The 26,055-nt window shown below is 47.3% G+C and overlaps 1 protein-coding gene across 7 annotated transcripts in view; it reads right to left on the bottom strand.

Moving 5' to 3' along the window:
- Window positions 1-26,055, bottom strand: part of MICAL2 (microtubule associated monooxygenase, calponin and LIM domain containing 2) — a 210,018-nt gene that overhangs the window by 142,599 nt on the left and 41,364 nt on the right. For 6 of the 7 annotated variants that reach the window (XM_080641865.1, XM_080641871.1, XM_080641866.1 and 3 more), the window contains exon 3: window positions 15,579-15,919. In XM_080641865.1, coding sequence (XP_080497991.1) covers window positions 15,579-15,842 — 264 coding nt within the window. In that variant the 5' untranslated portion in view covers window positions 15,843-15,919. Of the gene's footprint in view, window positions 1-15,578; window positions 15,974-26,055 lie in introns of all 7 variants that reach the window. The other variant, XM_080641867.1, reaches the window with a different exon arrangement.

Raw genomic sequence — 26,055 nt, 5'->3', positions numbered from 1 at the left:
CTCCTGCAAACACGAGAAGAGATCATAAATCCACGCCACCCACACCTGTCGCCCAGCTCAGCAGCATCAGCAGAGAGGCCAGTGACCTGCTCTTCATGGAAAACCTTCCTGCCAAGAAAATGTGAAAACATTTTTACATTTCACTGCGAGAGGTCAGACCTGTTAAGCCTCAGGTTTACAATTCCTTGCAAAGGAGCATAACCCACATTCTCCCCTCCTGCAAGGACCAGGGCTCATGCCGACCCCCAGGAGCATCTCTAGGGAGAATGATTTCAAGGAGATGGTGACTTGCCACGTCCAGTGTCTGAAAACGACCACGTAGACGAGGATGCCAAGGTAGACATGGGCTGGGTTCACTCCAAGGCCCCAGAGACCCCCAAGAGAGCATTTCTGCTGGCGCGGTGAGAAGGAAGCCAGGTTACAGCGGTTGGGAACAAGAGGAGAGGAAGCCATGGGAGCAAGGAGGATAGAGACGATCATCCCCAAGAATTTGGTAGAGAAGGAAAAGAAGAAACAGTGGTGATGATACTGGTTTTCGTGAGAAGTAGGGTGGCTACTTAAAGGCACAGGCTGAAGGGTAGAGAAGCAGACAAAGGATGGCAACAACTTAAGGCAGAAAACAGGCTGGGCTTTCTAAATAGGCTGTCCTGGCAGCGCTAAGAGGCGCAGACAGGTTTTAAAAATGGGTCAAAACCCTTGTGTCACAAATCTAACAGGATCGTTTCAAGAAGGAGAAAGGGGTCATGAACAGCTACCAGGACATTAAATGCTTTATGGGCACTTCACATGTAACCTTCATCCCAGCCCGATGAGATAGTAACTGTTATTATTATTATTCCCATTTCCTAGACGAAGACACAGAGGCTCCAAGAGGCAAGGTCACACTACTTGTTAGTAAACAGTGATGCTGCTAATCAAGGAGAGTTCTTAAAATAAAGCCTAAGCTTGTTACAACTGACACCATGAAAGACCCTTCGATGATCTGCCTCCTGTCACGCCACTGCCCCCACCTCATCCTGGACCGCTTTCCCCTTTGCTCACTTCACTCCAGCTCCCTCTGGGCTGTCTGGCTGCTTCTTCCAACTAACTGAGAGCTTTCCCACCCCAGGGCTTTTGCACTTGTTGTCCTCTTTGAACAACCAGCTGTTTGCTGTCTGGCGGCTTCTCATCTGTAGATCTCAGTGTAAATGTCGGCTCCTTGACACCCTGTCTGGAACCAACTCCCCTCCTCCAGGGGTCTGTATCACAACATCTACAACACAATGTCTCTCTTGGGATGTCATAACAAAATTATCTTTGTGTGTTTCTGTTCTGTCCCGACTAGATAGGAAGAAAGCTCCATGATTATAGGGGTCTTCACTGCTGCCTTCATCCTTCTCTCTCATGCCCAGAGAACTGGCACTTAGCAGTCACTAAATGAGTGGGTGAACGAGTAAACTCATAAACAATACTCCTTCTTGGGTAGTGTTAAGGGCTATGGACATTCTGGAGGATTTTTCCTTCCAGATCAGAATGCCCAGGTCTGCCCTAACCTGGGCAGCAAGGCTGGTCTATGGGGAAAGATCAAGCAGCTCGTCTAAGCCATGACAAGCACAGGATGCAATAAATTCCTTTGGCCTGAGAAAGTTGTTATTCACAGAAGGGAGAGACTCGGGTCTACCTTGACTTTTTTCACCTCTGAGATTGCACAATTCTTTCCATGAGGAAGTCCTATCATGTGGCTCTCCACTCAAAAGCCTCCTGGGACTTGACATCTCATTCAGAGTAAACGTCCTTCCAGGGCCCTCAAGGCCCACAGACCTGCCCCTCCCCACCACTCCCTTCCTAGACCCTTCTCTTCCCACCACACCTGGCTCCTGCCAGTCCCATCGAACTCCCTGCTGTTTCGAGAACACGCTGAGCACACTTGCTTGTCAGCATCTCTGAGCCTGTGTTGTTGCCTTTGTTCAGGCTCTTCTTCCCTCAGAGCCACACGCTCACATCCTCACTTTCTTTAGGCCTCTGCTCAAATGTCACCACCTTTCCAGCACATGCAATATAAAACAGCAACCACCTCTGCTCAGGGCACCCACGTCTCCTGCACCTTGCTTTATCTTCTCCCTAGCACTTTCCACTACACATACACACAAACACCTGTGCACACCTGCACGCTCACACATACTCATGCCACACATCTTTGTTTACGCTGTATCTCAGAGAAAAACATGAACTCCAAGAAGGCAGAAATTTTGTCCGTATTTTTCTTTTCTTTTTACTGCTATAACTCTGGTGCCCAGCATGAAGTAGATACTCAATGACTTAGAGATGGCAATTTAAAAGAGTAAGTGGACCCATTGATTCCACTTCTGGAAATACACCCAAAGAAACCTGAAACACTAATTCATAAGAATATATGCACCCTTATGTTCATTGCAGCGCTATTTACGGTAGCCAAGATTTGGAGGCAGCCCAAGGGCCCATCAGTAGATGAGTGGACAAAAAAGCTGTGGTACATTTACACAATGGAATACTACTTGGCCATAAAAAGGAAAGAAATCTTACCTTTTGTGACAGCATGGATGGACCTGGAGAGTATTATGCTAAGTGAAATAAGCCAGTCAGAGAAAGACAAATACCATATGATTTCACTTATATGTGGAATCTAACAAACAAAATAAACTAACAAATATAATAGAAATGGACTCATAGATACAGAACAGACTGACAGCTGTCAGAGGGAGTGGGGCTCGGGGGCTGGATGAAAAAGGTGAAGGGATTAAGTAAAAAAAACAAACAAACTCATAGACACAGATAACAGTATGGTGATTACCAGAGGGAAAGGGGGCTGGGGGAGGAGAATAGGGTAAAGGGATAAATGGTGATGGAAGGAGACTTGACTTGGGGTGGTGAACACACAATACAACATACAGATGATGTATTATAGAATTGTATACCTGAAACCTATATAATTTTATTAATCAATGCCACCACAATAAATTCAATAAAATAAAAAATAAGAGTAAGTGGAAACAGCATGGTGGTTCCTCAAAAAGTTACATACAGAATTACCATATGACTCAGAAATTCTACTCCTAGGTATATACCCAAAATAACTGAAAACAGGAACCCAAACTGATATCTGTTTGACAGTGGTCACTGGAGCATTACTCACAATAGCCAAAAGATGGGAACAACCCATATTCAACAAATGAATGGATAAACAAAATGTGGAACACACGTAATTATTATTCAGCCTTAAAGAGGAAGGGAAGACCTAACTGGTTTGGCTCAGTGGATAGAGCGTCGGCCTGCAGACTGAAGGGTCCCAGGTTCAGTTTCAGTCAAGGGCATGTACCTTGATTGCAGGCACATCCCCAGTAGGGAGTGTACAGGAAGCAGCTGATCAATGTTCCACTCTCATCGATGTTTCTAACTCTCTATCCCTCTCCCCTCCTCTCTGTAAAAATATCAATAAAATATATTTTTTTAAAAAGAGGAAGGGGATACTGACACATGCTACAATATGGGTGAACTTTGAAGACATTATGCTAAGTGATAAGCCAGTCACAAAAGGACAAATACGTCTGATTCCACTTATATAGACTAGTCAAATTCCAGACACAGAAAATAGAACAGTGATTGCCAGGCACTGGGGAGAAGGGAGAGTGGGGGATTATTGTTTAACTAGAGGCCCAGTGCGTGAAAATTCATGCATGGGGGGGGTCCCCTCAGCCCAGCCTGCACCCTCTCCAATCCAGGACCCCTCGGGGGATGTCCGACTGCTGGTTAAGGCACGATACTGGGAATTGGGCCTAAACCGGCAGGCAGACATCCCTCTCACAATCCAGGACCACTGGCTCCTAACTGCTCACCTGCCTGCCTGCCTGCCTGCCTGATCACCCCTAACTGCCCCCCCTGTTGGCCTGGTCACCCCCAACTGCCCCCCCTGCTGGCCTAGTCACCCCTATCTTCCCCCCCCCCACCTGCCTGGTCATCCCTAACTCCCCCCCCCCCGCCACCCTGGTCACCCCTAACTGCCCCCCTGCTGGCCTGGTCACCCCTCACTGCCCCCCTCTGCCAGCCTGGTCACCCCTCACTGCCCCCCCCGCCAGCCTGGTTGCCCCCAACTGCTCTCCCTGTGGGCCTGGTTGCCCCACGCAGCCAGCTGCTAGGTCGTTTGGTTGCCCCTCATTAACCCCCCTGCTGGCCTGGTCACCCCCCTGCTGGTCTGGTTGCCTCATGCAGCCTGCTGCTCAGTCATTTGGTCATCCCTCACTAACCCCCCTGCCGGCCTAATCGCCTCATGCAGCTTGTCTGGTCGTCTGTTTGGTTGCGATGGTCGCTTAGGCTTTTATACATAGAGATGGGTACAGTTTGGGATGATGACAAATGTTTGAGAGATGGATGGGGTGAAAGTTGCACAGCAATGTGGATGTACTTGATGCCACTGAACTATGCACTTAAAAATCATTAAAATGATAAATTTTATGTTCTGTATATTTTACCATAATTTAAAAAACCCCATATTCAATCAGTTATTGGAAAACTTTTAAGTATGATTGGGTATGTGAATCTACTTTTTCAACTGTAAATTTTATGAAATATAAATGCACATTAAGTATTTTTATAAAAATTTAGCATCCAAATTAAGATGTGCTAATAGAGTAAAATACACACCACATTTCAAAGGCCTAGTACAAATATGTAAAATATTCTATTGATAATTTTAGTGATTACATATTGAAATGATGATATTTTTATATATTTTTTAAATAATCAAATATATTATTAAAACTTTTTTAAAGAAAGGAATGAGGTTCTGATACATGCTGCCACATGGATGAATCTTGAAAACATCTTGCTAAGTGATTCCACTTATATAAAATATCTGCAATAGGAAAATTTATAAAAACAGAAAGTAGATTAGAGGTTACAGGTGCTAGGGAGAGGAAAGAATGGAAAAGTATTGCTTATGAGTACAGAGGTTTGGTTTGGGGGAATGAAATATTTTAGAAATAGAAAGTGGTGATGGTTGCACAACACTGTGAATGTAATTAATGTCCCTAAATTATACAATAAAAATGGCAAATTTTTGACTTGGGGAGGTAAACACACAATTAATATAGAGATGATGTGTTATAGAATTGTACACTTGAAAACTATATGACTATTAACTGGTGTCACCCCAATAAATTTAATTAAAAAATAATTTTTAAATGGCAAAGTTTATGTTATATAAAAAACTTATCAGGAATGCAAAAAAAAAAAAAAGAACATATGGAAGAGCCCACATTCTTAAAACCAGAGAAATCAATAACCTGCTGTAGTAAACACTGGTGTGCCAGCTCCCTGGGTACTTTCTCCATGAAACTTCCCTGACGTGTTCTTCAGATCTGAACACAAAGGAATTATCCCAGGTGTGTTCCTCAGATGTATACAGCTCTCCCTGGAGGAAGTACCTGAGAGTAAAAATCTTCCCACTGTGAATTCCCATGGACAAACCCTTGGTGATAGCTTGCTACCCTGTATTTGTATCTCTTCTGTTTCTCATAAGACATGAGAGGAGGTGTGGGGTATGCCAGGTGGCAGTAGAACATGTTACATACAGGGGAAGTTCGGAGTAGGCTCTGAAATTAGAACATACTTGGTTTTTCTTTCTGAGAAGCTGCAAAGAAGCTTAAGGTGAAAAGCTTTTTATGTAATATAATTTCATATGTGATACACAGAGAATACATGTAAATACTATATTTACAACTTCCCTTAAGCATACACTTCTGCAACTACATATGTTATGGAGTACAATATATGTATTGGTGTATATGTTAAATATGTTCTGTAGAGAGGTCAGAGCAGACCATCCTATGTTACCTGAAGTTTGTGAGGCCTCCCACCCTTGTCTCTTACAAAAGTTTATTGCTGAAAGGCCAAGGAGCAAAACACCCAATTACATGAACCCGCAGGCCTTTGGCTCTCTCTCTATACAGTTTAACTTCTTCTGTCCAGTCCTGCTTTTCCCCCGCCCCATTCCTTTCACAGCTATTGATTGCTAGTGAATATCTTACACTACAAACACTTCCTAAGCATCTGCTTTGGAAGAACTCAACCTGCGGACAAATACCTACTATGCATCAGACATTCTCCTTGGTGCTGGGGAATCAGCAAAGAATATACAGACAAAAAGCCCTGCCCCCATGGAGGTTCTGCTTCAGGGGGTTCCTGAAAACACTGCTGCCTGCGTGGTCAAGCAGTGCATGTGCGAGGGCAGCCCTCCCATCATCTTCCTGCCTCTAAGGCAGATGTGATGGCTGCTTCAAAAGCAGGAAGAAGGATGTCATCCTGTGATGACAAAGTGACAAGCAAGAGGGAAAGCCTTGAGCTGCACTTTGCAATTCGAAAGCCACTGTCACGGTGGCTATTTGAGCATTTGAAATGTGGCTGGTCTGAAGTGGATGAGCTGTTAAAACACAGAATTTCGGAGACTTGATAATAATCATTTTTTTAAAAGAACGGAAAATATCTCAACCATATTTATATTGACTACATGTTGAAATTATAGAATTGTGGATATATTAGGTTAAATAAAATATATGATCCTCCTTGCTCATAGGTTGACACTTAACCACTGAGCCATGCTGGCCAAGCTACTATTAAAATAAATTTCAGCATTTCTTTGTACTTACTTTTTTTAATGTAACTGCTAAAAATTTTAAAATTACACATGTGGCTTGCATTCTATTTCTACTGGACAGCACTGGCCTAGAGAATTACAAATAACATAGCCACTGCACCTCCAGCCACCATCTCTGTCCAGATGTCTGGTTAAAATAATAAGCCCCATTGATTGAAGTCTCTGCAGTCAGCTATCAGTTACTTGCAGCGGAGTTACCACCGTTACTTGCCTCACTGAGGCGAGCGAACCAAGCACTGGGCCCAGTGACCAGCCCTGGACCTGCCCTGTGGTGGGGGCTGAACTTAGCCTAGCGACCCACCCACCTGAGCAGGAGAGAGGCAGATATATGAACACTAAGTGGAAAAATTCCCTGCCATGGAATACACTGATCATCAAAATATTTTTTATTATAAAAAAAGCAAAACAGAGCAAGAATCTCTGATGATCAGGAAAGAGGGCAGCCAGGGGATTCCTCCCAGTCTGGGAACCAGAGCACGAAGCCTTCATGGCTTCCTTTTGCCCTGCCTCGTGGCACACACTTATAGGGATAATTTTAGCCAGAGATTCCCAAAGGCCCTGTGCAACCCTGGGTGGGCCAGGAACTACAAGAGGGTTTTCTTTTTTCTCCAACAAAAAGAAGGCCCAGCCCTTCAGCCTCCCAGGCCTACTGGCTGACTTCCCCGTCTCCCTTGTAAACACCACAGTAGCCAGATGCGAGTTAAGACCCAGACATGGCTGTGGTCATCATCCCACCACAGGAAAAGGATGCTTAGATGCAAATTTGGAGAGATGCTTAAATATGGACATAAAGGGATTGGCTGGTACTGACTCACCCAGTACAGCTCCAGAAAAAACTACGGATGTTATGTAGGACACACTTTGTACAGCTCTTGAGCTGCAGAGGTCATTCACCCAGTCCCTGAACAGCTTCCCTGTGCCAACCCTGGTGCTGGGTGCTCGAGATCAAGGGATGAGCCAGACATGGTCCCTGTCTTCAGGTTGCTTACAGTGAATGTAAAAGAGACCCTCCCCACCCCCCCACCCCGCAAAGCAATCAATGAAGGACACTGATCAATGACATCTGGTAGGACCAGACTCTGGGAACCCAGACTAGGAATGGCATAAAGAAGGGGGAAATAGACAGGAGGCCAGGAAGGGCTTCCTGGAGAAGGTGGTGATGTTTACTAAACTCAATCATAAAGAGAAAAAGTTAGCTCTGCCAGAAACAATACAGATTCCCTCTGGGCCAGGGCTCTAAGCTCCCATTCTTTGATAAAATTTTGAAGAGCAAAGCATATACTTGTATTTGTTCCTCTTTTAAAGAACATTCATCTTCACTGATAAAGTAAACTTCTTTCTCTGTTGTTGTTGTTCCTTACCCAAGGGTATTTTTCCATTGATTTTTTTTAGAGCGAGTGGAAGGAAGGGAGAAACATCAATGTGAGACACATCAAATGGTTGCCTCCTTCTTGTGCCCCAACCAGGACCAGGGATCGAACCCACAACCCAGGTACCTGCCCTTGACCCAGAATCACACCTGAGACCCTTCGGTCCATGGGCCAACACTCTAACCACTGAGCATATGGCCAAGTTTACATTAAGTAAACTTCTTAATGAATCCATGTGTATGCAACTATTTTTTCAACTACAAAGCACTATGCAAATAGTGGTAACAGTAATGAAATTGCTGTGACTGTGATGATCACAGGCTGGCAGATCCCTACCATATTCCTGCTGGACTGCTCTTCACGCAGTGGCTCTGTTCAAGGCCACCAGCCAGACTCCAGGACTCAGAGGGTGACATCCCAATGCCTCGTTGGCAAGGCCAAGGAAATCCAAGTAACCAACATCCCACACTGGTAGCCCCCTTTTACAGAAGGACTCCTCGGAGCCTTCTCCGGCCCTATTGGTGGGAATGTCCACAGGAAGAGCCCCGGAGGCAGAACTTGACCATGCCTGTAATACTGTCAGTATCATACTGTCACAGGTATGACATACCTTTGACTCTGATATTCTCACAAGCTATCTCATAGCTATGGTTTCATGTCCATACAGAGCATGTATGAGGAGGTATACTGCAGCTCTGTTTAAAGTGTCAATAGACTGGAAGCAAGCTAAGCAGTTAAACAAATTCTGATCTAGACATAAAATAGGAAGCCTTAAAAATAATAAAAGGATTGATTAGTGGCCCATGAACTGATATACAATAATCTCTAACATATAATTTTGAGTAACAAAAATCAAGATACACAACAAATATGTGTGATATATCCATTAAAAATAAGGGGGATGCATGCATCCATATCCACATGCACACACACACATACACACACACGCCCATGTAGAGGCTCCCAGGAAAGGCACGGGAAATTGGACACTGGCTGCCTCTCAAGAGGGGACCTGGGGAAGACATTTCTTTCCACAGTACATTTTCTTGTCCTGCTCGAATTATTTTTCTATCATTAGCATCATTTATTTTTTAATTATAGGAAACTAATTCTTTTTTTCTTAAAAGGACAAAGAAGTCTTTATTTATAAATGTAGTAATAAAATGAACTACAGTGAACCCAGATTAACCATTTCCAATGAAGACAGCCAAATAAAGAGGTTTTATTTTTCAATTCAGTTTAACATTATTGAGAATTGAATTTACTCAAGTTCAAATATAATATCCAATGCACACATTCATGCACACCCACATGCTCCATGTGGAGTTGTGGTGACTAGTGTAATCATTAGCACAGCCTGACTGGTAATCTAGGCTTGCCCATGTCTAAGGTTGCAGTGCCAGGAGTTCATTGTCAGGTAAGTGGACAAATGCAGAGTTCATCTAAGATTCTTGTTCAACTGGAACAGAATTTCACACCCTGGAGACCATCCTCTGCTCTATTCGCAAGTGTCCATATTAGGTAAAGCCGTGCTTGATATGGCCCAGCCGGTGCATGGAGCCTGGCTTTGGGGGCTGTGGAGGGTGATTTCAGAGGCCTGGAATGTCAGATAGGCTTATCTAGGCCAGGAGATAGCAGACTTCCTCTCCAGCTTCACCCTCCCAACCTTCCACCCAGCTCCCTACCTCCCTCTGTAGCTCAGGAACCACATAATGATTTGGGCTGCATGCATGACCCAGTCTGGACTACCCCCCACTGAGGAGCCACTGCTGAGGCAAAAATGGGCAAGGGTCAGGTTCAGGAGCAAAAGGTGTGGGGTGACCCTACTGGATGCTCACAAAATGCAGACATTTCCTTTTCACAAGTGAGTGAAAGAGTCTCCATTATACAGGTTAGCCCCATTTCTGCTGGTGACAAGAGCCCATGACTCATTTCCTGCACGCAGGTTGTTATGGCAATGATATACAAATGGCTTCTACCCTGAACCGGTTAGCTGTAATTAATGAGCCATCCCAGGGAGAATTGTGGAAAGAACCCTGGATTGGGAATCGGGGCTCATCCTCAATGGTCTCCCAGGTCCTCTGTGTGATTGCAGGACCCAGTCTTCACCACATGGCCCCAGGAGGCCTTTCTCTCTAGTCTCCTCCTGCCACCCACCCATTCTGCTATCTCTAGCTCTCACCCTCTCACCTCTCCCCACATGTATCTTCATTCCCTTTTCACGAGCAATACTCTACCTAGTCCTAGATTGTATCTCTGCCTTGTGTTCCCTCTAGCTCTTCCCTCTGCGATGCAAGGCAAACTCCTATTTACCTGTCAAGCCTCAAATCATACCACCTCCTCCGGGAAACATTTCTAGACTACCCCAATCACACATACTCCTGTAGAACAGTGTACACACCTTTCTAACAGCACTTAGGATATTAACGATAATAATGGCTAAACATTTACTGATCACTTACTAGTATGTACTAGGCAGCAATTCTAAAAACACTTTACAAAACTAACCTTCTTTAATTTTCATAGTCACTCCATGAAGAAAGTACTTCATTCTACAGAGAATGCTACTGAGATTCAGAGATTTAAGTAAGTTCTCAGGGCCACAGATATATTAAGTGGCTGATGGGTGCCTAGACAAGTATCTGGCACACAGTAGCTGCTCAATAATTATTCACCTCATAAATGGTTAAGTGAATAAATACAAAAATAATGGCATTTCTGTCTCCTGTATAGAAAGTTCAAGTAAGAACTTATTAATCTTTCACTCCATCTCTCCTGTCAAACAACTAGTAATGTGCAGAGCCAAGGGAAATATATAACAAACGAGAGGCCCGGTGCATGAAAATCGTGCATGGGGCAGGGTGTGTCCCTCAGCCCAGCCTGCACCCTCTCCAATCCAGTAGGATCGGGCCTAAACGGGCAGTCGGACATCCCTTTCACAATCCAGGACTGCTGGCTCCCAACTGCTCGCCTGCCTGCCTTCCTGATTGCCCCTAACTGCTTCTGCCTGCCAACCTGATCACCCCCTAAACCACTCCCCTGCCAGCCTGATTGCCCCTAACTGCCCTCCTCTGCAGGCCTGGTCACCCCTAACTGCCCTCCCCTGCAGGACTGGTCCCCCCAACTGCCCCTCCTTGCAGGCCCAGTCACCCCCAACTTCCCTCCTCTGCTGGCCTGGTCACTCCTAACTGCCCTCCCCTGCAGGCTTGATCCCCCCCAACTGCCCTCCCTTGCAGGCCTGGTCCCTCCCAACTGCCCTCCCCTGCTGGCCTGATCGCCCACAACTGCCCTCCCTTGCAGGTCTGGTCCCTTCCAACTGCCCTCCCCTGCTGGCCATCTTGTGGCGGCCATCTTGTGTCCACATGGGGGCAGACATCTTGTGTGTTGGAGTGATGGTCAACTTGCATATTACTCTTTTATTAGATAGGATAAATGAGCAAATAAATAAATAAATAAATAAATAAATAAATAAATAAGCAAGCCAATAAATAGAGCCCAAGTCCTGTCAATGCCACCCACTAGCTTCAGACAAACAGCTTTAGCTTCCTGGGCCCAGTTTGCCACCTGTCAAATAGAGTGACTGTACACACCATTCTCTCAAGTTTCTTCCCTCAAGGTACACTGCCCAGCCAGTATGGCTCAGTGGTTGAACATCAACCTATGAACCAGGAGGTCACAGTTCGATTCCTGGTCAGGGCACATGCCCGAGTTGCAGGCTCAATCTCCAGTAGGGGGCGTGCAGGAGGCAGCTGATCAATGTTTCTCTGTCATCATTGATTTTTCTCTCTCCCTCTCCCTTCCTCTCTTTGAAATCAATAAAAAACATATATATTTAAAAAGGTACATATAAAATAAATGACCAGACTCCATGATTTTGTGGTTATGGTAACTCCCATACTAAATTACACATCACATTTTCTTCTGTGTGTTTTCCCCGGGAACATTACACAATTGGATGTGGTGATTCAGGTACTGTCTTAATACAGAGCCAATAGCAGTCCTTAAAGAGTACATTTGGCCTGATCCTTGGTTCATTCCAAGGTTCATATCCAAACAGATCACACCCAGGGAAAGAATTATTAAGTGACTGGCAAAATCCTCATAAATAATAGTTAATAACAAACAATGATCCCAAGTTAGATTATGCAACCAGCATCTAAGCCACTTTAGTGACCTTGCAGGTCCTTCTTCCTGTCCCTGGCACCTGAGGCCTTCTTCTCTAAACAGATCCTGGTCACCGATCTCCCCCCACCATCACCACCAACACACACACCCACACGCATGCACACACACACAGGCATGCACACACACACACTGCTGGCATGAAAGGAGCAGCATAGTTCTTAGCACACAGTAGGGACTGATAAATGCTTATGAAATGCTAAAGCCCAGATCCACTCTAGGTAGGGCTGAAATGTGTCCACTTCAGCGCAAGGTCAGAGTCCTGGCTGAATTTTGTTCATTCCCACTCTACCTGTGGCTAATCAGGAGCCTGGCTGTTTGCCTGGGTCCTGACACACCTGTGTCCCATGATGAGCCACATGCATGCTAATGCCCAGCATTTCTTGTTTGGCTAATTAACGCTCTGCGTCAAGGCCTACTAGACTCTCGTTTCCAATAATTACAGGCTGTTGTTGTTCCTTGTGATTAAGCCCCTATCCCAGTGGTCGGCAAACTCATTAGTCAACAGAGCGGCAAACCGTGGCTCGCGAGCCGCATGTGGCTCACGGAAGCAGTTTGCCGACCACTGGCCTACACCAAAGGGTACCTAAAGGAGGCGTGTGAGCAAGACCATATCTGTTCATGTCGGAAGAGCAGGAGAACCGTGTTCTGTGTTTTGCTTGACTCAGAGCAAGGAGTATAAGTGCCAGGCTCTTAGAGCTGAGCACAACCATCCCTGTGAGTCCAGGATGGAAAGGGCCTCTACCACAACCGGACTGCAAGTAAACAGTCACCACAGAGCACACCTGTTGTTTATCATCTCTCCCCTCATGTCCTTGAGGACCTGCTCCTCCCTCCCGTCAATCATGCGATGCTTGAAAAGGCTGCCAAAGACAGTAGTCAGGTCCCCTGGCTTTGGCCACAGTAACTGGCCCAGAGGTGAGCCTATAGGGATCCTTCCCCAGGACTCTTTTCAATATTGAGCAGGAAGAGAAAGATTCTAGCCTTTTTTTTGTCACAGTGCTATAAAAATATGAACCAGAGGCTACCAATATGGGAAAAATCTGTTTGCAGGATGGAGGAATGGAGCCAAAGCAAAACAAAACATCCAAAGCTAGATGGAGGGAGAGGGGATGGGATAGACTTTGAGTGTCCGGACCTTCCTGTTTATATGAAAAACTGATTTCCCAGTGTTCTTTAGGGTAGTTTGAGGTGGGTTTCTGAAATGTGCAGCTGAGGTGGCCTCACACAGTCACACTATACTTAGAATTCATTTTCAAATGTATTTTCTACTCTTCAGGTAGTTTTTATGAGATGGGCTATCACACATTTATAATGTCTTTGTTCCTCCACCTAAGAAAGGTGTAAAAATTCCTGGGCAAGAATCACTCTTCCTCAGCCTCACTCGCTGAAGATGTTAGTTCTTCCTCTTTGTATCTCAGGCGCCAATGGTGACCTGTCAACCACTGGATGTGAGGACTCTTCTGTTTCAAACCATCAAAGCTTGTAAAATAGGGGCTGGCCAGAGAGGCGAGGCAACCGGCTAGTCATTTTTAAAAGAAGTACATTTACATGGTCGTCAGCCCTCCATTCCATCCCTCTGCTGGCTGACTCCCTCTGAAGGTCTGTCTTCAGATCTCCAACAGAGTTCCCCAAAAGCTAGAAGGGGCAATGCATTTCCTGATAAAATAAGGTCTCTGAAAACTTTCCCGGGGAACATTGCAGTCCAGCCACCTGACTTCTATGGCACCTTTTTATTCTTTTCCTCATCTGAGGATGATTTTTTAGAGAGAGGAAGAGGAAGAGAAAGAGAGAAAGTAACATTAATCGGTTGCCTCCCGTACACTCCCTGACCGAGGATCAAACATGTAACCTAGATACATGCCCTGACCAGGAATCGAACTCATAACCTTTGGTGTATGGGACGATGCTCCAACCAATTGAGCCACCCAGCAGGGCTATGGCACCTGTTTAAAAGAAAGCCACCATGCGCAAGTACTGAGAACGGTAATGCTTTTGAAGCTGAAAGCCTCCCCTGTCTCTATGTCTGAGGAACTTGCCCAGTGAACTATGAACCACAAAGTTACAACAACTAGGAAAGGAGGTGCGGGGCGGGGCTGGCACCAAGGATACAGGCCCCACTCCTCCCCCCGCCCTCCCTTTCTTTAACACTTCTATCTCCTCTGTATAAGGCTAAAGCTTGGCAGGTTATGGGCAGGGTGGCTAGGGTGCTCTGGGCTGAAGCGGTGGGTCTGATGCAATGCTCTTCCCATGCCCCATACAGCTGTGCCTCCCACCCTCAGAGGAGCTTGGCAGCTGTCTCCCCAGGGGCAAGGGAAAGCAGCCGTATCCCACGGTGGACTCAAAGGCTCCTCATCACCAAAACAAACACACAACAGTCCCGATCGCCATGGAGAGTTCAATCCTCTTGTCTGAGATTGGCACCGACTAGAATTCCAAGGGTTCTGGCTGCGCTATCTCCTGTGAGGTCTAAATACAGCATGCTCACTTTTAACCTAAACATCCAGTCTGGACCAGCGCCCAGGGCGGACAGACCCCAAGGCCCGGCCAGAAGTCGTGATTCCTGGCTGTCCATGAATCAATGAGTACTGCAGCGCTACCTGAGATGGGATGTGCTGGTCAGCCCCATTCACAGATGTTGTTATGGCCAAACAATGGGGAAAGCAATCAGCTTGCGGAGGGGGTTAACCACAATCATGATCCAGAGTGAAGAAATGCGTGCTGGGGGAGAGGGCGGGGAGGTGGGGAGGTTGGGGAAGAAGAGAAAGAGGGAGGGAAGAAAAGGCAGTAAGGACCAAAGACCTATTTCTTAGCCAGTTAAAGTCAGGGCATCTTTCTAAAATGTTTGCTCCCAGGGGAACACAACTCTCTAATTACGCGTCTCCACTGAATTTAGGGCTTAAGCTCCAGAATCAGACCAAGGTTGCCTCCTAATTGTGTGACCTTGGGCAAGATAATTGACTTTTCAGTTTCTATATCTCTAAAATGGCCCAATGAACTACTGTGCGTGTTCGATGAAACCATGTACATTAAGTGCCTAGCACACAGATGTTGTTCCATAAACAGTAGCTACTAGCAGTAATAATAGAAATAGGATAATACCAAGCCTGCCTTTATTTTCTCTGCCTTGAAGAGGGCACAAGAAGAGTTGTTAAAGCCACCACCATAAGATGGAAACTCCCAATTAGAATACATGTGGACAAAGAAAACCTGCAACTGAGCAAGGCAATAAAACACACCCATACCCACACCTGTTGAAAACCTTAGAATGTCCAAATGGCACCAGCTTTCTACCCTCTCGGCAAGTCAGCCCACACGCCCCACAAGGGTAAGAAACGCCCACACGTGGGTTCCCTTACCTTGGTGTTCATACACGACTTCCCGCGCTTATACTCCTTGTGGGATCCACGCTTGTCCAACTTGTGCCAAAGGGCTTTGGCCTTCCAGGAGGTCACTTTGGACTTGAGCTTGGAATAAAAGTTTCTGTGGTCCAGGGGGTCTAGGTCCAGGTGTCGCGTGAGGATGTTGAAGGCCTGCAGGGTGCCTTTGCATGTGGAAGCTTGGACAAAGTTCTCAAAAATCTGCCCGGCCTGGGTCTGCTTCTCGTCCTCGTTTTCCCCCATGTTTCAGGAGCCGTGTGGTGCAGTGGTGTGGAGAAGATGGAGGAGGACACCATGAAGGACCCGGAGGAACGTCACACCTGCAAAGGTAGGTGCAGGCAGAGGTGAGCTCCAAGGGTGGGCAGGGATGAGTGCTGGGAGAGCAAATAAAATTCCTTTAAGATACTAACCATAGTACTTAATACGAAACATAAAAATCCATAGAAAATGTACAGCCATACTGTCTAACCTGGCAATGCTGCCTGCTGGCAACCTCTCCCCACTCCTCTCACTGGCTGACAAGAACCAGATAGCTCTGAGCTATAGCTGGCTGATGTCAACATTACCTGGTCAATTTTGCTGTGAGCCAGATGGTTCTAGAAATAGTAACTAGTCAAAGGAAAAAACAACAACAACAAAAGGACAGAAAGACACTCTAGATTTATCACCATTAAAATTCTATAATTCTTGCTGCAAATTGGTTGCCTGATTCAATGTAACCTGGCCACACTACATTAGTACACAGGCCCCCCAAAACCCAAGCACATGCCTCCTGAGGTTCCATGACCATGTCACCTATTGCTAGACATCAATCTTTAAGTCTCTTTCATTGGTTACCAGAGGACAGGTCTTTCCCCCATACAGACAACAGCAATTTCTCAAAACTTCTCTGTTCCTGGTATCTGCTGGGATCACAGCATCGACCTCCATCCCAGAAGGACAGGGAGGCACGTGGGTCCCCTCCTGTGTAGAGAGGCGCCTGTGCTTTGTAAGCCCGAGCCGTGAGCTCTTCGGAACAAGTGCTTAGGCTGACGGAAGGAAAAATGTGATGGGTGTTCATTCACATCACAAAAATAGCTTGCCTGGGTTTTGGCCATCGTCCTTTCTCTCTGTACCACTCTAACCTCAGGCATTTCTTGGGAAAGTCATTTAAGTTTCAAAGGAACAAAAATAAATTAGAGCTGATTTTCCAAAGCACCAGCTATTTTTCTAGAATCCACAGCGAGTGTATGGAGACAAGCAGGGAGGAGCTGGGGCCTGCCAGCTGTCGGGAGGGCTGGAGGGGGCTGTAAATGAGAGGATACAGCACACTGAGTTCCCCCAGACAGAGGCCTGGCAGGGGGAGGTCAGCAAACACAGTGACAAGTCCCTCAGGCTGGGCGGCTTCCCACTCTCCAGATGGGAACACTATTATGGGTGCATTTGGATTGCAGGCTGGCTTTATAATACTAAAAGCAGAGAGAGACCAGTGTTTATCCTCTGCCTTAGTCCTTTGCTCACTCACTCAGAAACAATTACTAGTGTCTTAGCAAGAACCATGCATCACCCTAGGACAGGGGTGGGGAACATCCAGCCTGTGGGTTGTATAAGGCCCGAGAAATCATTTGGTCTGGCCCTGCCAAGGCGTTAGGGGTGAGTTAATTAAAAGTTTGACCAAATACAGCAGGCTAATTTTTAAATTGGTAATCTTGTATGGCCTGAGAATGATGTCATAAATATCCAAATGGCCCTTGGCAGAATAAAAGGTTCCCCACCCCTGCCCTATGTGCTGGGAAAACAGAGAAGGGGCCTAGTGAAGGAGACAGGCACCTAAAGAGTTGATTACAGTCCTAACCGGTTTGGCTCAGTGGATAGAGCGTCGGCCTGTGGACTCAAGGATCCCAGGTTCGATTCCGGTCAGGGGCATGTACCTTGGTTGCGAGCACATCCCTGGTAGGGGGTGTGCAGGAGGCAGCTGATTGATGTTTCTCTCTCATCGATGTTTCTAACTCTCTCTCCCTACTCTGTAAAAAAAATCAACAAAATATATTTTTTTAAAAAAAAGAGTTGATTACAAGACGATGGGCAAGCCCTTGTAGAATATGAACAGAGTGCGTGCAAGCCCAGAGCAGGAGGTGGCCAACAGAGCCAGAGGAGCCCTGAGAGGGAAATGCCAAAATGCTTTCTAGTTTTCACTAGAAAACTGGGGAACGTATGTTTAGGTCCATGCAAACACCACACAAAGGTGCGCCTTTGGAAAGAGCCAGGACAGCTGCAAGAATGACTGCAAGTTCAACTCGCTAGGAGTTCAGGATGTGTGACAAGGGGTGGTGGGCACACCCAGGGCAGATCATGGAGGAGGCTGGCTTCTCCAGTGAGCCCTGGGGTGCAGGAGACTAAGCAGTGGCTGAGAGAAGTTTTGGGGAAGATGAGCGGCCAGAGAGTGGACTGGAGAAGGAGGCAGCTAAGTGGCTGCCCAGATGACAGTGAGGAAGGCAGGGGAGAACAAGGGGACAGCTCACCCATGAATCCTGTGTGGAACCCTGGCTGAGCTCCACCTGCAGGGAGCAGCTTGCTGGGGACAGACATGCTCTCCAGACACCAGATTCCCAGATATTGACAGGTGAGGGGGCACTGGCAATAGAATAGGAGCCCACCCTCTTTCCCCAAGAGCTCCTGCACCAGGCTTGCACCTTGCTTGGCTGAAGGGAGAACAGCACGTTCCCTGACCCAGGCCTTGCCAAGTTCCACTCCTCAGCCGGCCCTCCATCCTCCCTGAGAACGTACCTGGCTGCTCTGGTCCCTGCAACTCAACAAATTCAACAGACTTGGAAAGCTGGCTCTGAGCATGCCTGGCACTGGTATGATGTTTTGTTCCTCACAGATGCTCTCCCAGCTTCTTTATTGTCCGAGATGCTCACTTTGGCATCACTCACATAAACGCTGCCTCCTACTGTGTTTCAACTTTCCTCCATCCAACACTTGCCACCCAGAGAGCATAAACAGAGAGCAAGGCTCGTTTGCTTTACAGAGAGTATTAATATCCTCAGTCTTTATCTTTGGAACCACTTCTCTGCCGGGCACTGAACAAAAAATGCAGCCGCTGACTGGCAAATAGAAAAGGACTTGGATCCTGCAGTCCTTTCTGAGGATGGGTGGGTGGTGCAGAGAAAGCCCCAGGCCCAAGTCCAAAGCTCAGCCTGGCCCCTCACTACCCACAAGGCCTCACACAAGCCACAGAGGTTCTGAGCCTTGGTGGCTTCTTTTGTAAGACACAGGTGACAGCTGCACCTTGCAGGGCTGCTGGGAAGGGTGGGATACACGAGTGACAGCAGAGCCTGGCTCCGGGAGGCACTCGGTGGATGTGGAAATGTGTGCTGTACCCAGGACATGGGGCGGGTTTGCATCAGGGAACTCACCAGTTTGAAAAATGGTTCTGTAAATCAGTTGTGCACGTTGCCAACTCGGCCTCATCTAAAATGGTGAAGTGTGTAGAGGTATCAAGCCAGACCTGACGGCCAGAGAATCATTTACAAACTGGAAGAACCTGTCTCCTCCCAACCCCCCTGCCTCGGCCTCCACTCCTCCCCACAAAAGAATAAAGAACAGCTTAATCGTAGGCCTCCAGTAGAAAGAGCCAAAGGTGGTGCTGAGGGCTCTGGGTGGGCGTGGGAGCTCGAGGAACCAGCTCTTATCTAGAGTGAGATAAGGGAGGTGGAGGGAGACGGCCAGACAGCAGAAGATAAGCGCTGCCTTGGACCGTACCCCACAGCCCGTACCAGGCTCAGACCTGCCTCCCTGATCTAAAGGGTCTAGCCTCAACCTTTAAAACCAGTTAAGTCCAAGACCCTAACAATGACTAATACCCCCGTGGGTAGGCTTCTCACAGAAGAACAGCAGAATATTTAGAGTCTGGCAAACTTGGGTGTGGATCTGGTCATATGTTCTTGCTAGCCATGTGACCAGAGGCGTGTTATCTAATCTATCTCAGCCTGTGTTCTTGTGTGTAAAGTGGGGATAACACTCACTCACTCACAGGGCTATAAGGGTTACATTAGACCATGCAGGTGATGTATTCAGCACCTGCTGGCTACATGATAACCAGCACTCATTACTATTCTTCAAATGACCCCAACCTTGTCAAACCAAAAGAAAGAGAAAAAGGAATACAACTGATAACCACTGGGACTAGCTTCCCAGGTTGAGGAATTATATACTTTAAAATTTTTGCCCTAGCCAGTATGGCTCAGTGGACAGAGGGTCAGCCTGCTGACTGACGAGTCCCAGGTTCGATTCCAGTCAAAGGCACATGCCAGGGTTGCGGGCTCCATCTCCAGTAGGGGGCGTGTAAGAGGTGGCTGGTCAATGATTCTCTCTCATCGTTGATGTTTCTATCTCTCTCCCTCTCCCTTCCTCTCTGAAACAAATTCCTCTCTGAATTTATATCTGTATAAATTCAGGCTGTGGGCTTTCAATTCGGTTCAAATCTACTTCCTATCTGTGTCTCCTTGGACACCTACCTTAACTTCTGGGTTGTAAGTTCCCCATATATACAGTGGGGAAACACAGACGAGGAAGTCTGGGTAACGACCTGAAAACATACCTGGTGCGAGGTGGTTTTATTAATGAAATAGAAAGGCTGACTTGGAAGGGCTCTGGGAGTCTGCGTCCGAGCTTCAAGCCTTTTCTTCCAGAAACTGGAGTGTCATATTTTTTGGTGGCTACCCCTTTCCTTCCCCAAAAGGAGAAGGTCAAGGATGAATTAAACCAGAGGATCCTGGGAAATAGCTCTTGTTTAAAGTCTTTCTGTTGCCTTTTTGGAGTCTGATATGCAATATAAATAAAACCAGCTACCCCCCAAATATGAAAGGTTCCTGCATTTTTCTGGGAAGAAACAAGATGTGGTGCTTTAGTTTCCAAGAATAGCCTTGAAGCAATTTGGTTTTTGCCAACTGAAGTCCCTTATTTGTGGTTCTGCCTATGTGACTTCATGAGTCACAAAGCAACTCCCTTTCCCTGCCTCTGGCTGCTACAAACTAAAACTCAGTGACACACTAGTGATGGGCTTGGCTCATGGCATCTGGGAGACAATTGCAGGTTTATGCCGAGTCCCTGAGCACCTCTCAAAGTAGAGAAAGAGCCTCCTGGTTAAAGAGTTGCCAGTGCACTCACACTTGGGACTGTCACACCTTCTCCTTGCCTGGGCCTCAGCACCTGCCAAATGACATCAAATGGTGTGACCAGGTGGTGGGTAAACAACGGAGTCCTATAAAAACTTAAGGAGGGTCTGAGGGACACTGGGCAGAACCTTCCCACAGAGCAGCAATTTGGCTCAGAAGAAAAGCTCAACCCTCAACTCACCCTCAAGGCTTACAGATAAGATACATTTCCAGGTAAATGGAATCTAAAAACTAGCCCCTCTTGCTACTGACACTAACAAACTCCCCATTCCAACTTATCATCTCCCAGGTTTACCTCATCAAGAGGCCGCTGGGCAGGGCTGGTTTCCTTAGCAATGAAATGAGGGTGCTGCTCACAAAGTGGCTGGAAGGACTAGGAACTCTGGTTCTGTGCCTTGAACACAGAAGACCTTCAGTCAAGGCTCCCTGGATCCAACACCTGAGGTAAGGCAGGAGCTAGTCAGAGCTCTGGCGGTGGGAAACGCTGCCCACACATGCTGCATCTCTGCAGGGCCCAGCATGGGCAGGACACCTGGTTTACAGGAGACACCTGCAGACATCATCTCAGCTGGCCCAGGGGTTCCTGGCTTTCCATCTATGAGGGCACGTGGCACCGACTTGAACCGAAAGGGGTAACTCCCAGGGTTGGGAAGGGACTGAAAGGGCCCCCTTGTCCTCCTTGTAATCTCCTTCCAGCCAGGGGTGCCCACCTTTCCTTAGTCACCTACCCCAATGGAGAGCACGCTGCCTCCTGTGGCGGCTGTTCCACGCTCCCCTCCCTGACTAGAAGAGAGCCTGGGTGAGGTCACTCTGCCTCTCTAACGGTTCCTCTCTGATCACCCCCAGGCGGTCAGAGCCCTTCCATGTGCACTGAACACAGACCTGCAGAATCTTCTTACACATGCGGTTGGGGCCCGAGAGAGGAACTGTGAAAGCCCAGACAGGTTCCCAGCCTGCAGCAAGGGCCTCTGCACTGCCCTCTGTCTACACTGCCCTCTGTCTACACTGCCCCAGGGTAGGGAACTCAGGAAAGAGGCTCCGGTTCACTGCAGGCCTGGGCCTCTATGCTGTTCCTCCACTGAGAGCCCACGGTCATGTGGCCCTTGCCCTTCCAGCCCCAGCCCTCTCCTCCCTCTTTCTCAATAGTGAGTGGACCCCACTGGGCTGGCTTAAAGCGACCTCATACATTCTCCTCCCTCAACTCCACCCATTTCCTGATGGAATCACTCACAGTAACAGATCCCAAGACCACCTTCAGCCCCCGCAGTGAGAGAGACCTGCATGCTGACCAGTCACAGTGCCAGGAGGGAAGCCAACACCATCAGAGGCCCAGGACAGGCCAGGCTCTTTCACCTGCATATCCTAATGAGTCCTCGCAACAAATCGGTGGAATGGGGTAGGGAGACACACTCTCTCTCTCTCTCTCTGCCCCACCCCCCGCCACCGCTCCGTTTCTAGTCTGTAAGAAAGGCATTGGGGATAAAGAGTCATCCCAGAACTTGTCCATCTTGCCTTTCTTTAATGCAAGTATAAGTTTGCCATGTATATATGCATGTGTATATATGCATGTGTGTATATTTGTATTTGTGTATGTTTATTTTTGTATTTGTGTATATGCATATGTATATTTTTATGTGTGTCTACAGTGTGTATAGGCATGCATGTGTGCATATATATGCATGCATGTATATAGGTTGTGTGTATGCATGTGTGTGCATGCATATATGTACATATATGTGTGCAGTGTATAGGTATGCATGTGTGCACATATGCATATATGCATATGGTTATGTGTGGGTGCACATGTATGTGTACATGTGTACATGTATGTGTATACGTACATGTATGTGTGCATGTGTATATGCATGTGTGTGTGTGTCCACACATATTTTAAACATTTTTCCATAAGGATATCTAGCCAGTGCTCCATATTTCCACTTGTACCTCTAGGCCTCTCTTCAAAGAAACTTCTTAGAAAGCCAAAGCCTCTGAGGTGACAGAAGCCTGGTCTGGGCGTAAGGAGACAGCTTGTCTCTCTCACCGCCCTCATGAGGACACTGGCAGCCGCCCTGCTGGGCCGCGCCCTGTCCCAGACCCTTTACATCCATGTGCTCCTTTAAGCACCCATGTTTGACAGAAGAAAAGACAGGTTTGCAGAGGTTAGTAACCTCCCCAATACTCTACAGGTAGCGAGTGGGGATGCTGTGAAATGAACCCGGTTCCATCTCACTCTTAGTCACGGGTCAACATGAACCATGTAGATGGAAACAGCACGGCCTGCCTGCTCTGCACCACTGGGTAAATTCAATGGACTCAGGCCTGTAGTCTCTGAAGTTCTTTCAGGCTCCAAGAGTCCAAAAACGTCAACGACAGGGCGTAGGTTCATGAGTTATGGTGCACCCAAACAATCCAGTATTAGGCACTCCTTTAGAAATAATATTTATAAAGACATCTGACCCACGGGGAAATGCTCAGGCCCCGATGCAGAGTGAAAAGCAGGATACAATTCCAGGCTCTCGATATGACCCAGCTCCATAAAGCAATATCCACGGGAGAACGGAACGAGCTGACCGTGAGCAGCGGTTATGTGTGTGAAATGGTATTTCAGATGATTTCTATTTTTAGCTTTATGCCTTTCTGTAGTTCCCAAATTTCCTACCAGAAGCAGGCATAATTTTTATGACCCTCTCCCCCAAACACATTCCTCACTAAAGTGAGGGTCCGGCACAGGAGGTGGGCTTCTGTCTTTTCCTCGGGCCTAGCAGGTGCTCGGCCCGGGGGCCCCACCACAACAGCAGTGCTACTCTTCTCCAGAAAAGAAAGGGTCGCCTGCAAGAAGCCCCGGTGTGTGCTAACTTCAGGGATTGGCCTACATTCTTGCAGGTCCAGGATGGGCCCCCGAGGCTGCTCTGCTCTCCAGACCACAGGCCCCCTAGGCTAGTGTGGCAGACCCCTTTCTAGGGAGCCATGCCAGTGAATGGGAAGATGACCCCTTTGACTCAATCTCAGCTGTATGCCGATACCCTTTGCCAGTGAATCCACAAGAAAGAAACCTGCACACCGGGTTATGGGCCAGGAGGTGACAAAATAATACATCTCAACACACACACTGAGCCCATCCTACCCACAAAACTTAGTCTCTTCTGCAAGCACCCCGAATAATCTTGATCACACAGTAGGTGCCTAGGAAAATTGTGAACTTGAAGTTCACAGCTCTAGGAGGCCAGCCTAACTCAAAACGAATGGTGAAAGGTACCCAGAATAAGCAAATTCATAGGTACAGACAGTATCCTGTACTTAACCTCTACTACAAGTTCTGTGTTGAAATTACGTTTTACTTCCCTCCTCCCAGTTCCTAGCACAAGGCCCTCTGTATGTAGTTTGTGCTAAATGAATGAATGGCTGTTTCGTCCCAGGGAACATAATCATCACTGACATTTAATGAGCATCTATGAAGTCTCAAACAATGTTTAAAAGCTTTATACGTATTAAGTGAATCATTGTAACAAACCAAGGCATTGCTATATACTATTATTATCCCCCTTTTTCAAAGAATTAGAAAAATTAGCAACTCGCCCAAGGTCACACGGCCAGAAGTGGTGAACCTGTTACTTGAAGCCCCATAGCCAGAGTTCAGAGGCCACACCCTAAACCACCATACCCATCCTGCTCCCCCGCCAAGTGGATGGCGGGATACAAGTGCTCCCTCGCACACCACATCAAGGACTTGGTCTCTGGTCTGGACCCTTTAATTCATGATACTCGCCTACCTTTCTTTTATTAAACTCAAAATGCTAGGATCTGGAGTAATGAGATTGCGATGCAGTATCAGATGAGGACAGCGGCAACTAAATACACCAATAACGCTCAGCTGAGAAGTGACTTTCAAGCCTTGGTGGGTGTGGCAGAGACAGGCTAGCTGATCACCTCACACACTGGGCCCTTCTTTGCAGCTGTGTGATCCCCCACGACCAGGTTCTAGGTAATGGAATGTGAGCGGAAGCAACCTTATACCACTTCAAGGGCCAAACCATGAGACCCTCCCCTGGTCTCCTCTCTGTCCCTTCCACTCTGCCAGGGCACAGCAGCCTTGAAACCACACGCTGAAGATGGCAAAGCCATGAGCAGAAAGGAGCCAGACCCCTGGGAGGAAAGCCCTCTACGACCAGGAACACCTGAACTCACATGTGTGAGAAATGCACTTAAATGTATGTGGAGTCATTGAGAATCGAGGGTGTATCTGTGAGCAGGAAACACCACATTAACTGATACAGTCGGTGAAGCGTGGGCATGTCAACGTGGCCTGTGTCAGAAAGCTCCCTCCAAGAAGGAGATTGACCACACAGGGATTAACATCCCAAACCACCAGTTCTGTCCTATTCTATCTTCCCTTTGCTTAGGACCTCGATATCCAGGGAAAGTTGTTGACCCTCAGAAATAAACTTGTCCACCCCTCACCTTAAGCAACACACACACACACACACACACACACACACACACACACACCCCAGGTTGGGAAAGCACATCCCTTCCCTATCTGAAAATGGAATAAGACAGGAGAATAGGACAAAGAGGGGGGCCCTCCCTGGGTTTCCATAACTCGCTGCATCCTCCGCTGAGTCCCTGGACGCCTGTGTGGTGTGATGGAAAGAACGTGGACTTCTGAGTCACTGAGCACTCCCTGAGCAAGTCATAAACAACAGCGAGTCCTGTGAGGATTAAACAGAGGCGCCTCTCAGGTCAGGCTCTCGGATGTGTCATTGAGTGCCGTTCCGGAACACTGCCCTGGGGACAAGTCCCACTGCCCCAAGATATCACCGGCTCCGCCAGGGCAGAAATTGATGCATTTTCACATGGGTGGCAAGGGTGGCTCATTCTCTCGTTGGTCTACCTTATGCTGACATGGGACAGCTAAGAGCTTACCAGTATTTCCACCAAGTCTTTGGGGAGCATGCACTTAAAGGCATTCCCCAGGGAAACCTTTGTATTGGGACGGCGAGACAGCTCCCAACATCCTGAAATTAGGCCTCAGGGACTCGAACCCTAGTAATTTGTCAGGAGGATAGAGAGGGATGCTGGGGAGGAGGTATAGAAGTCATGGCAAAGTGAACTGGAAAAGGATTTCTCAACGCCACCACCTGCTCGCTCTGCACACAGCACCACACCCAGGAGCTGGGAAGGCTGCAGAGCAGTGGACCTGGCAACTCACAGCCCAGCTGTGTCTCATGGACTCTGTCCTCCAAAAGCACCCCCATATTGAAGAATTGTGCCAAGTGACCACATTTTTCAAATTTAAG

This window comes from Plecotus auritus (genome assembly GCF_963455305.1).
Source record: "Plecotus auritus genome assembly, chromosome: 9".
NCBI classification, from domain to species: domain Eukaryota; kingdom Metazoa; phylum Chordata; class Mammalia; order Chiroptera; family Vespertilionidae; genus Plecotus; species Plecotus auritus.
Note: the sequence above shows the minus strand (reverse complement) of the source record. Positions and strands in the feature narration are given on the sequence as shown.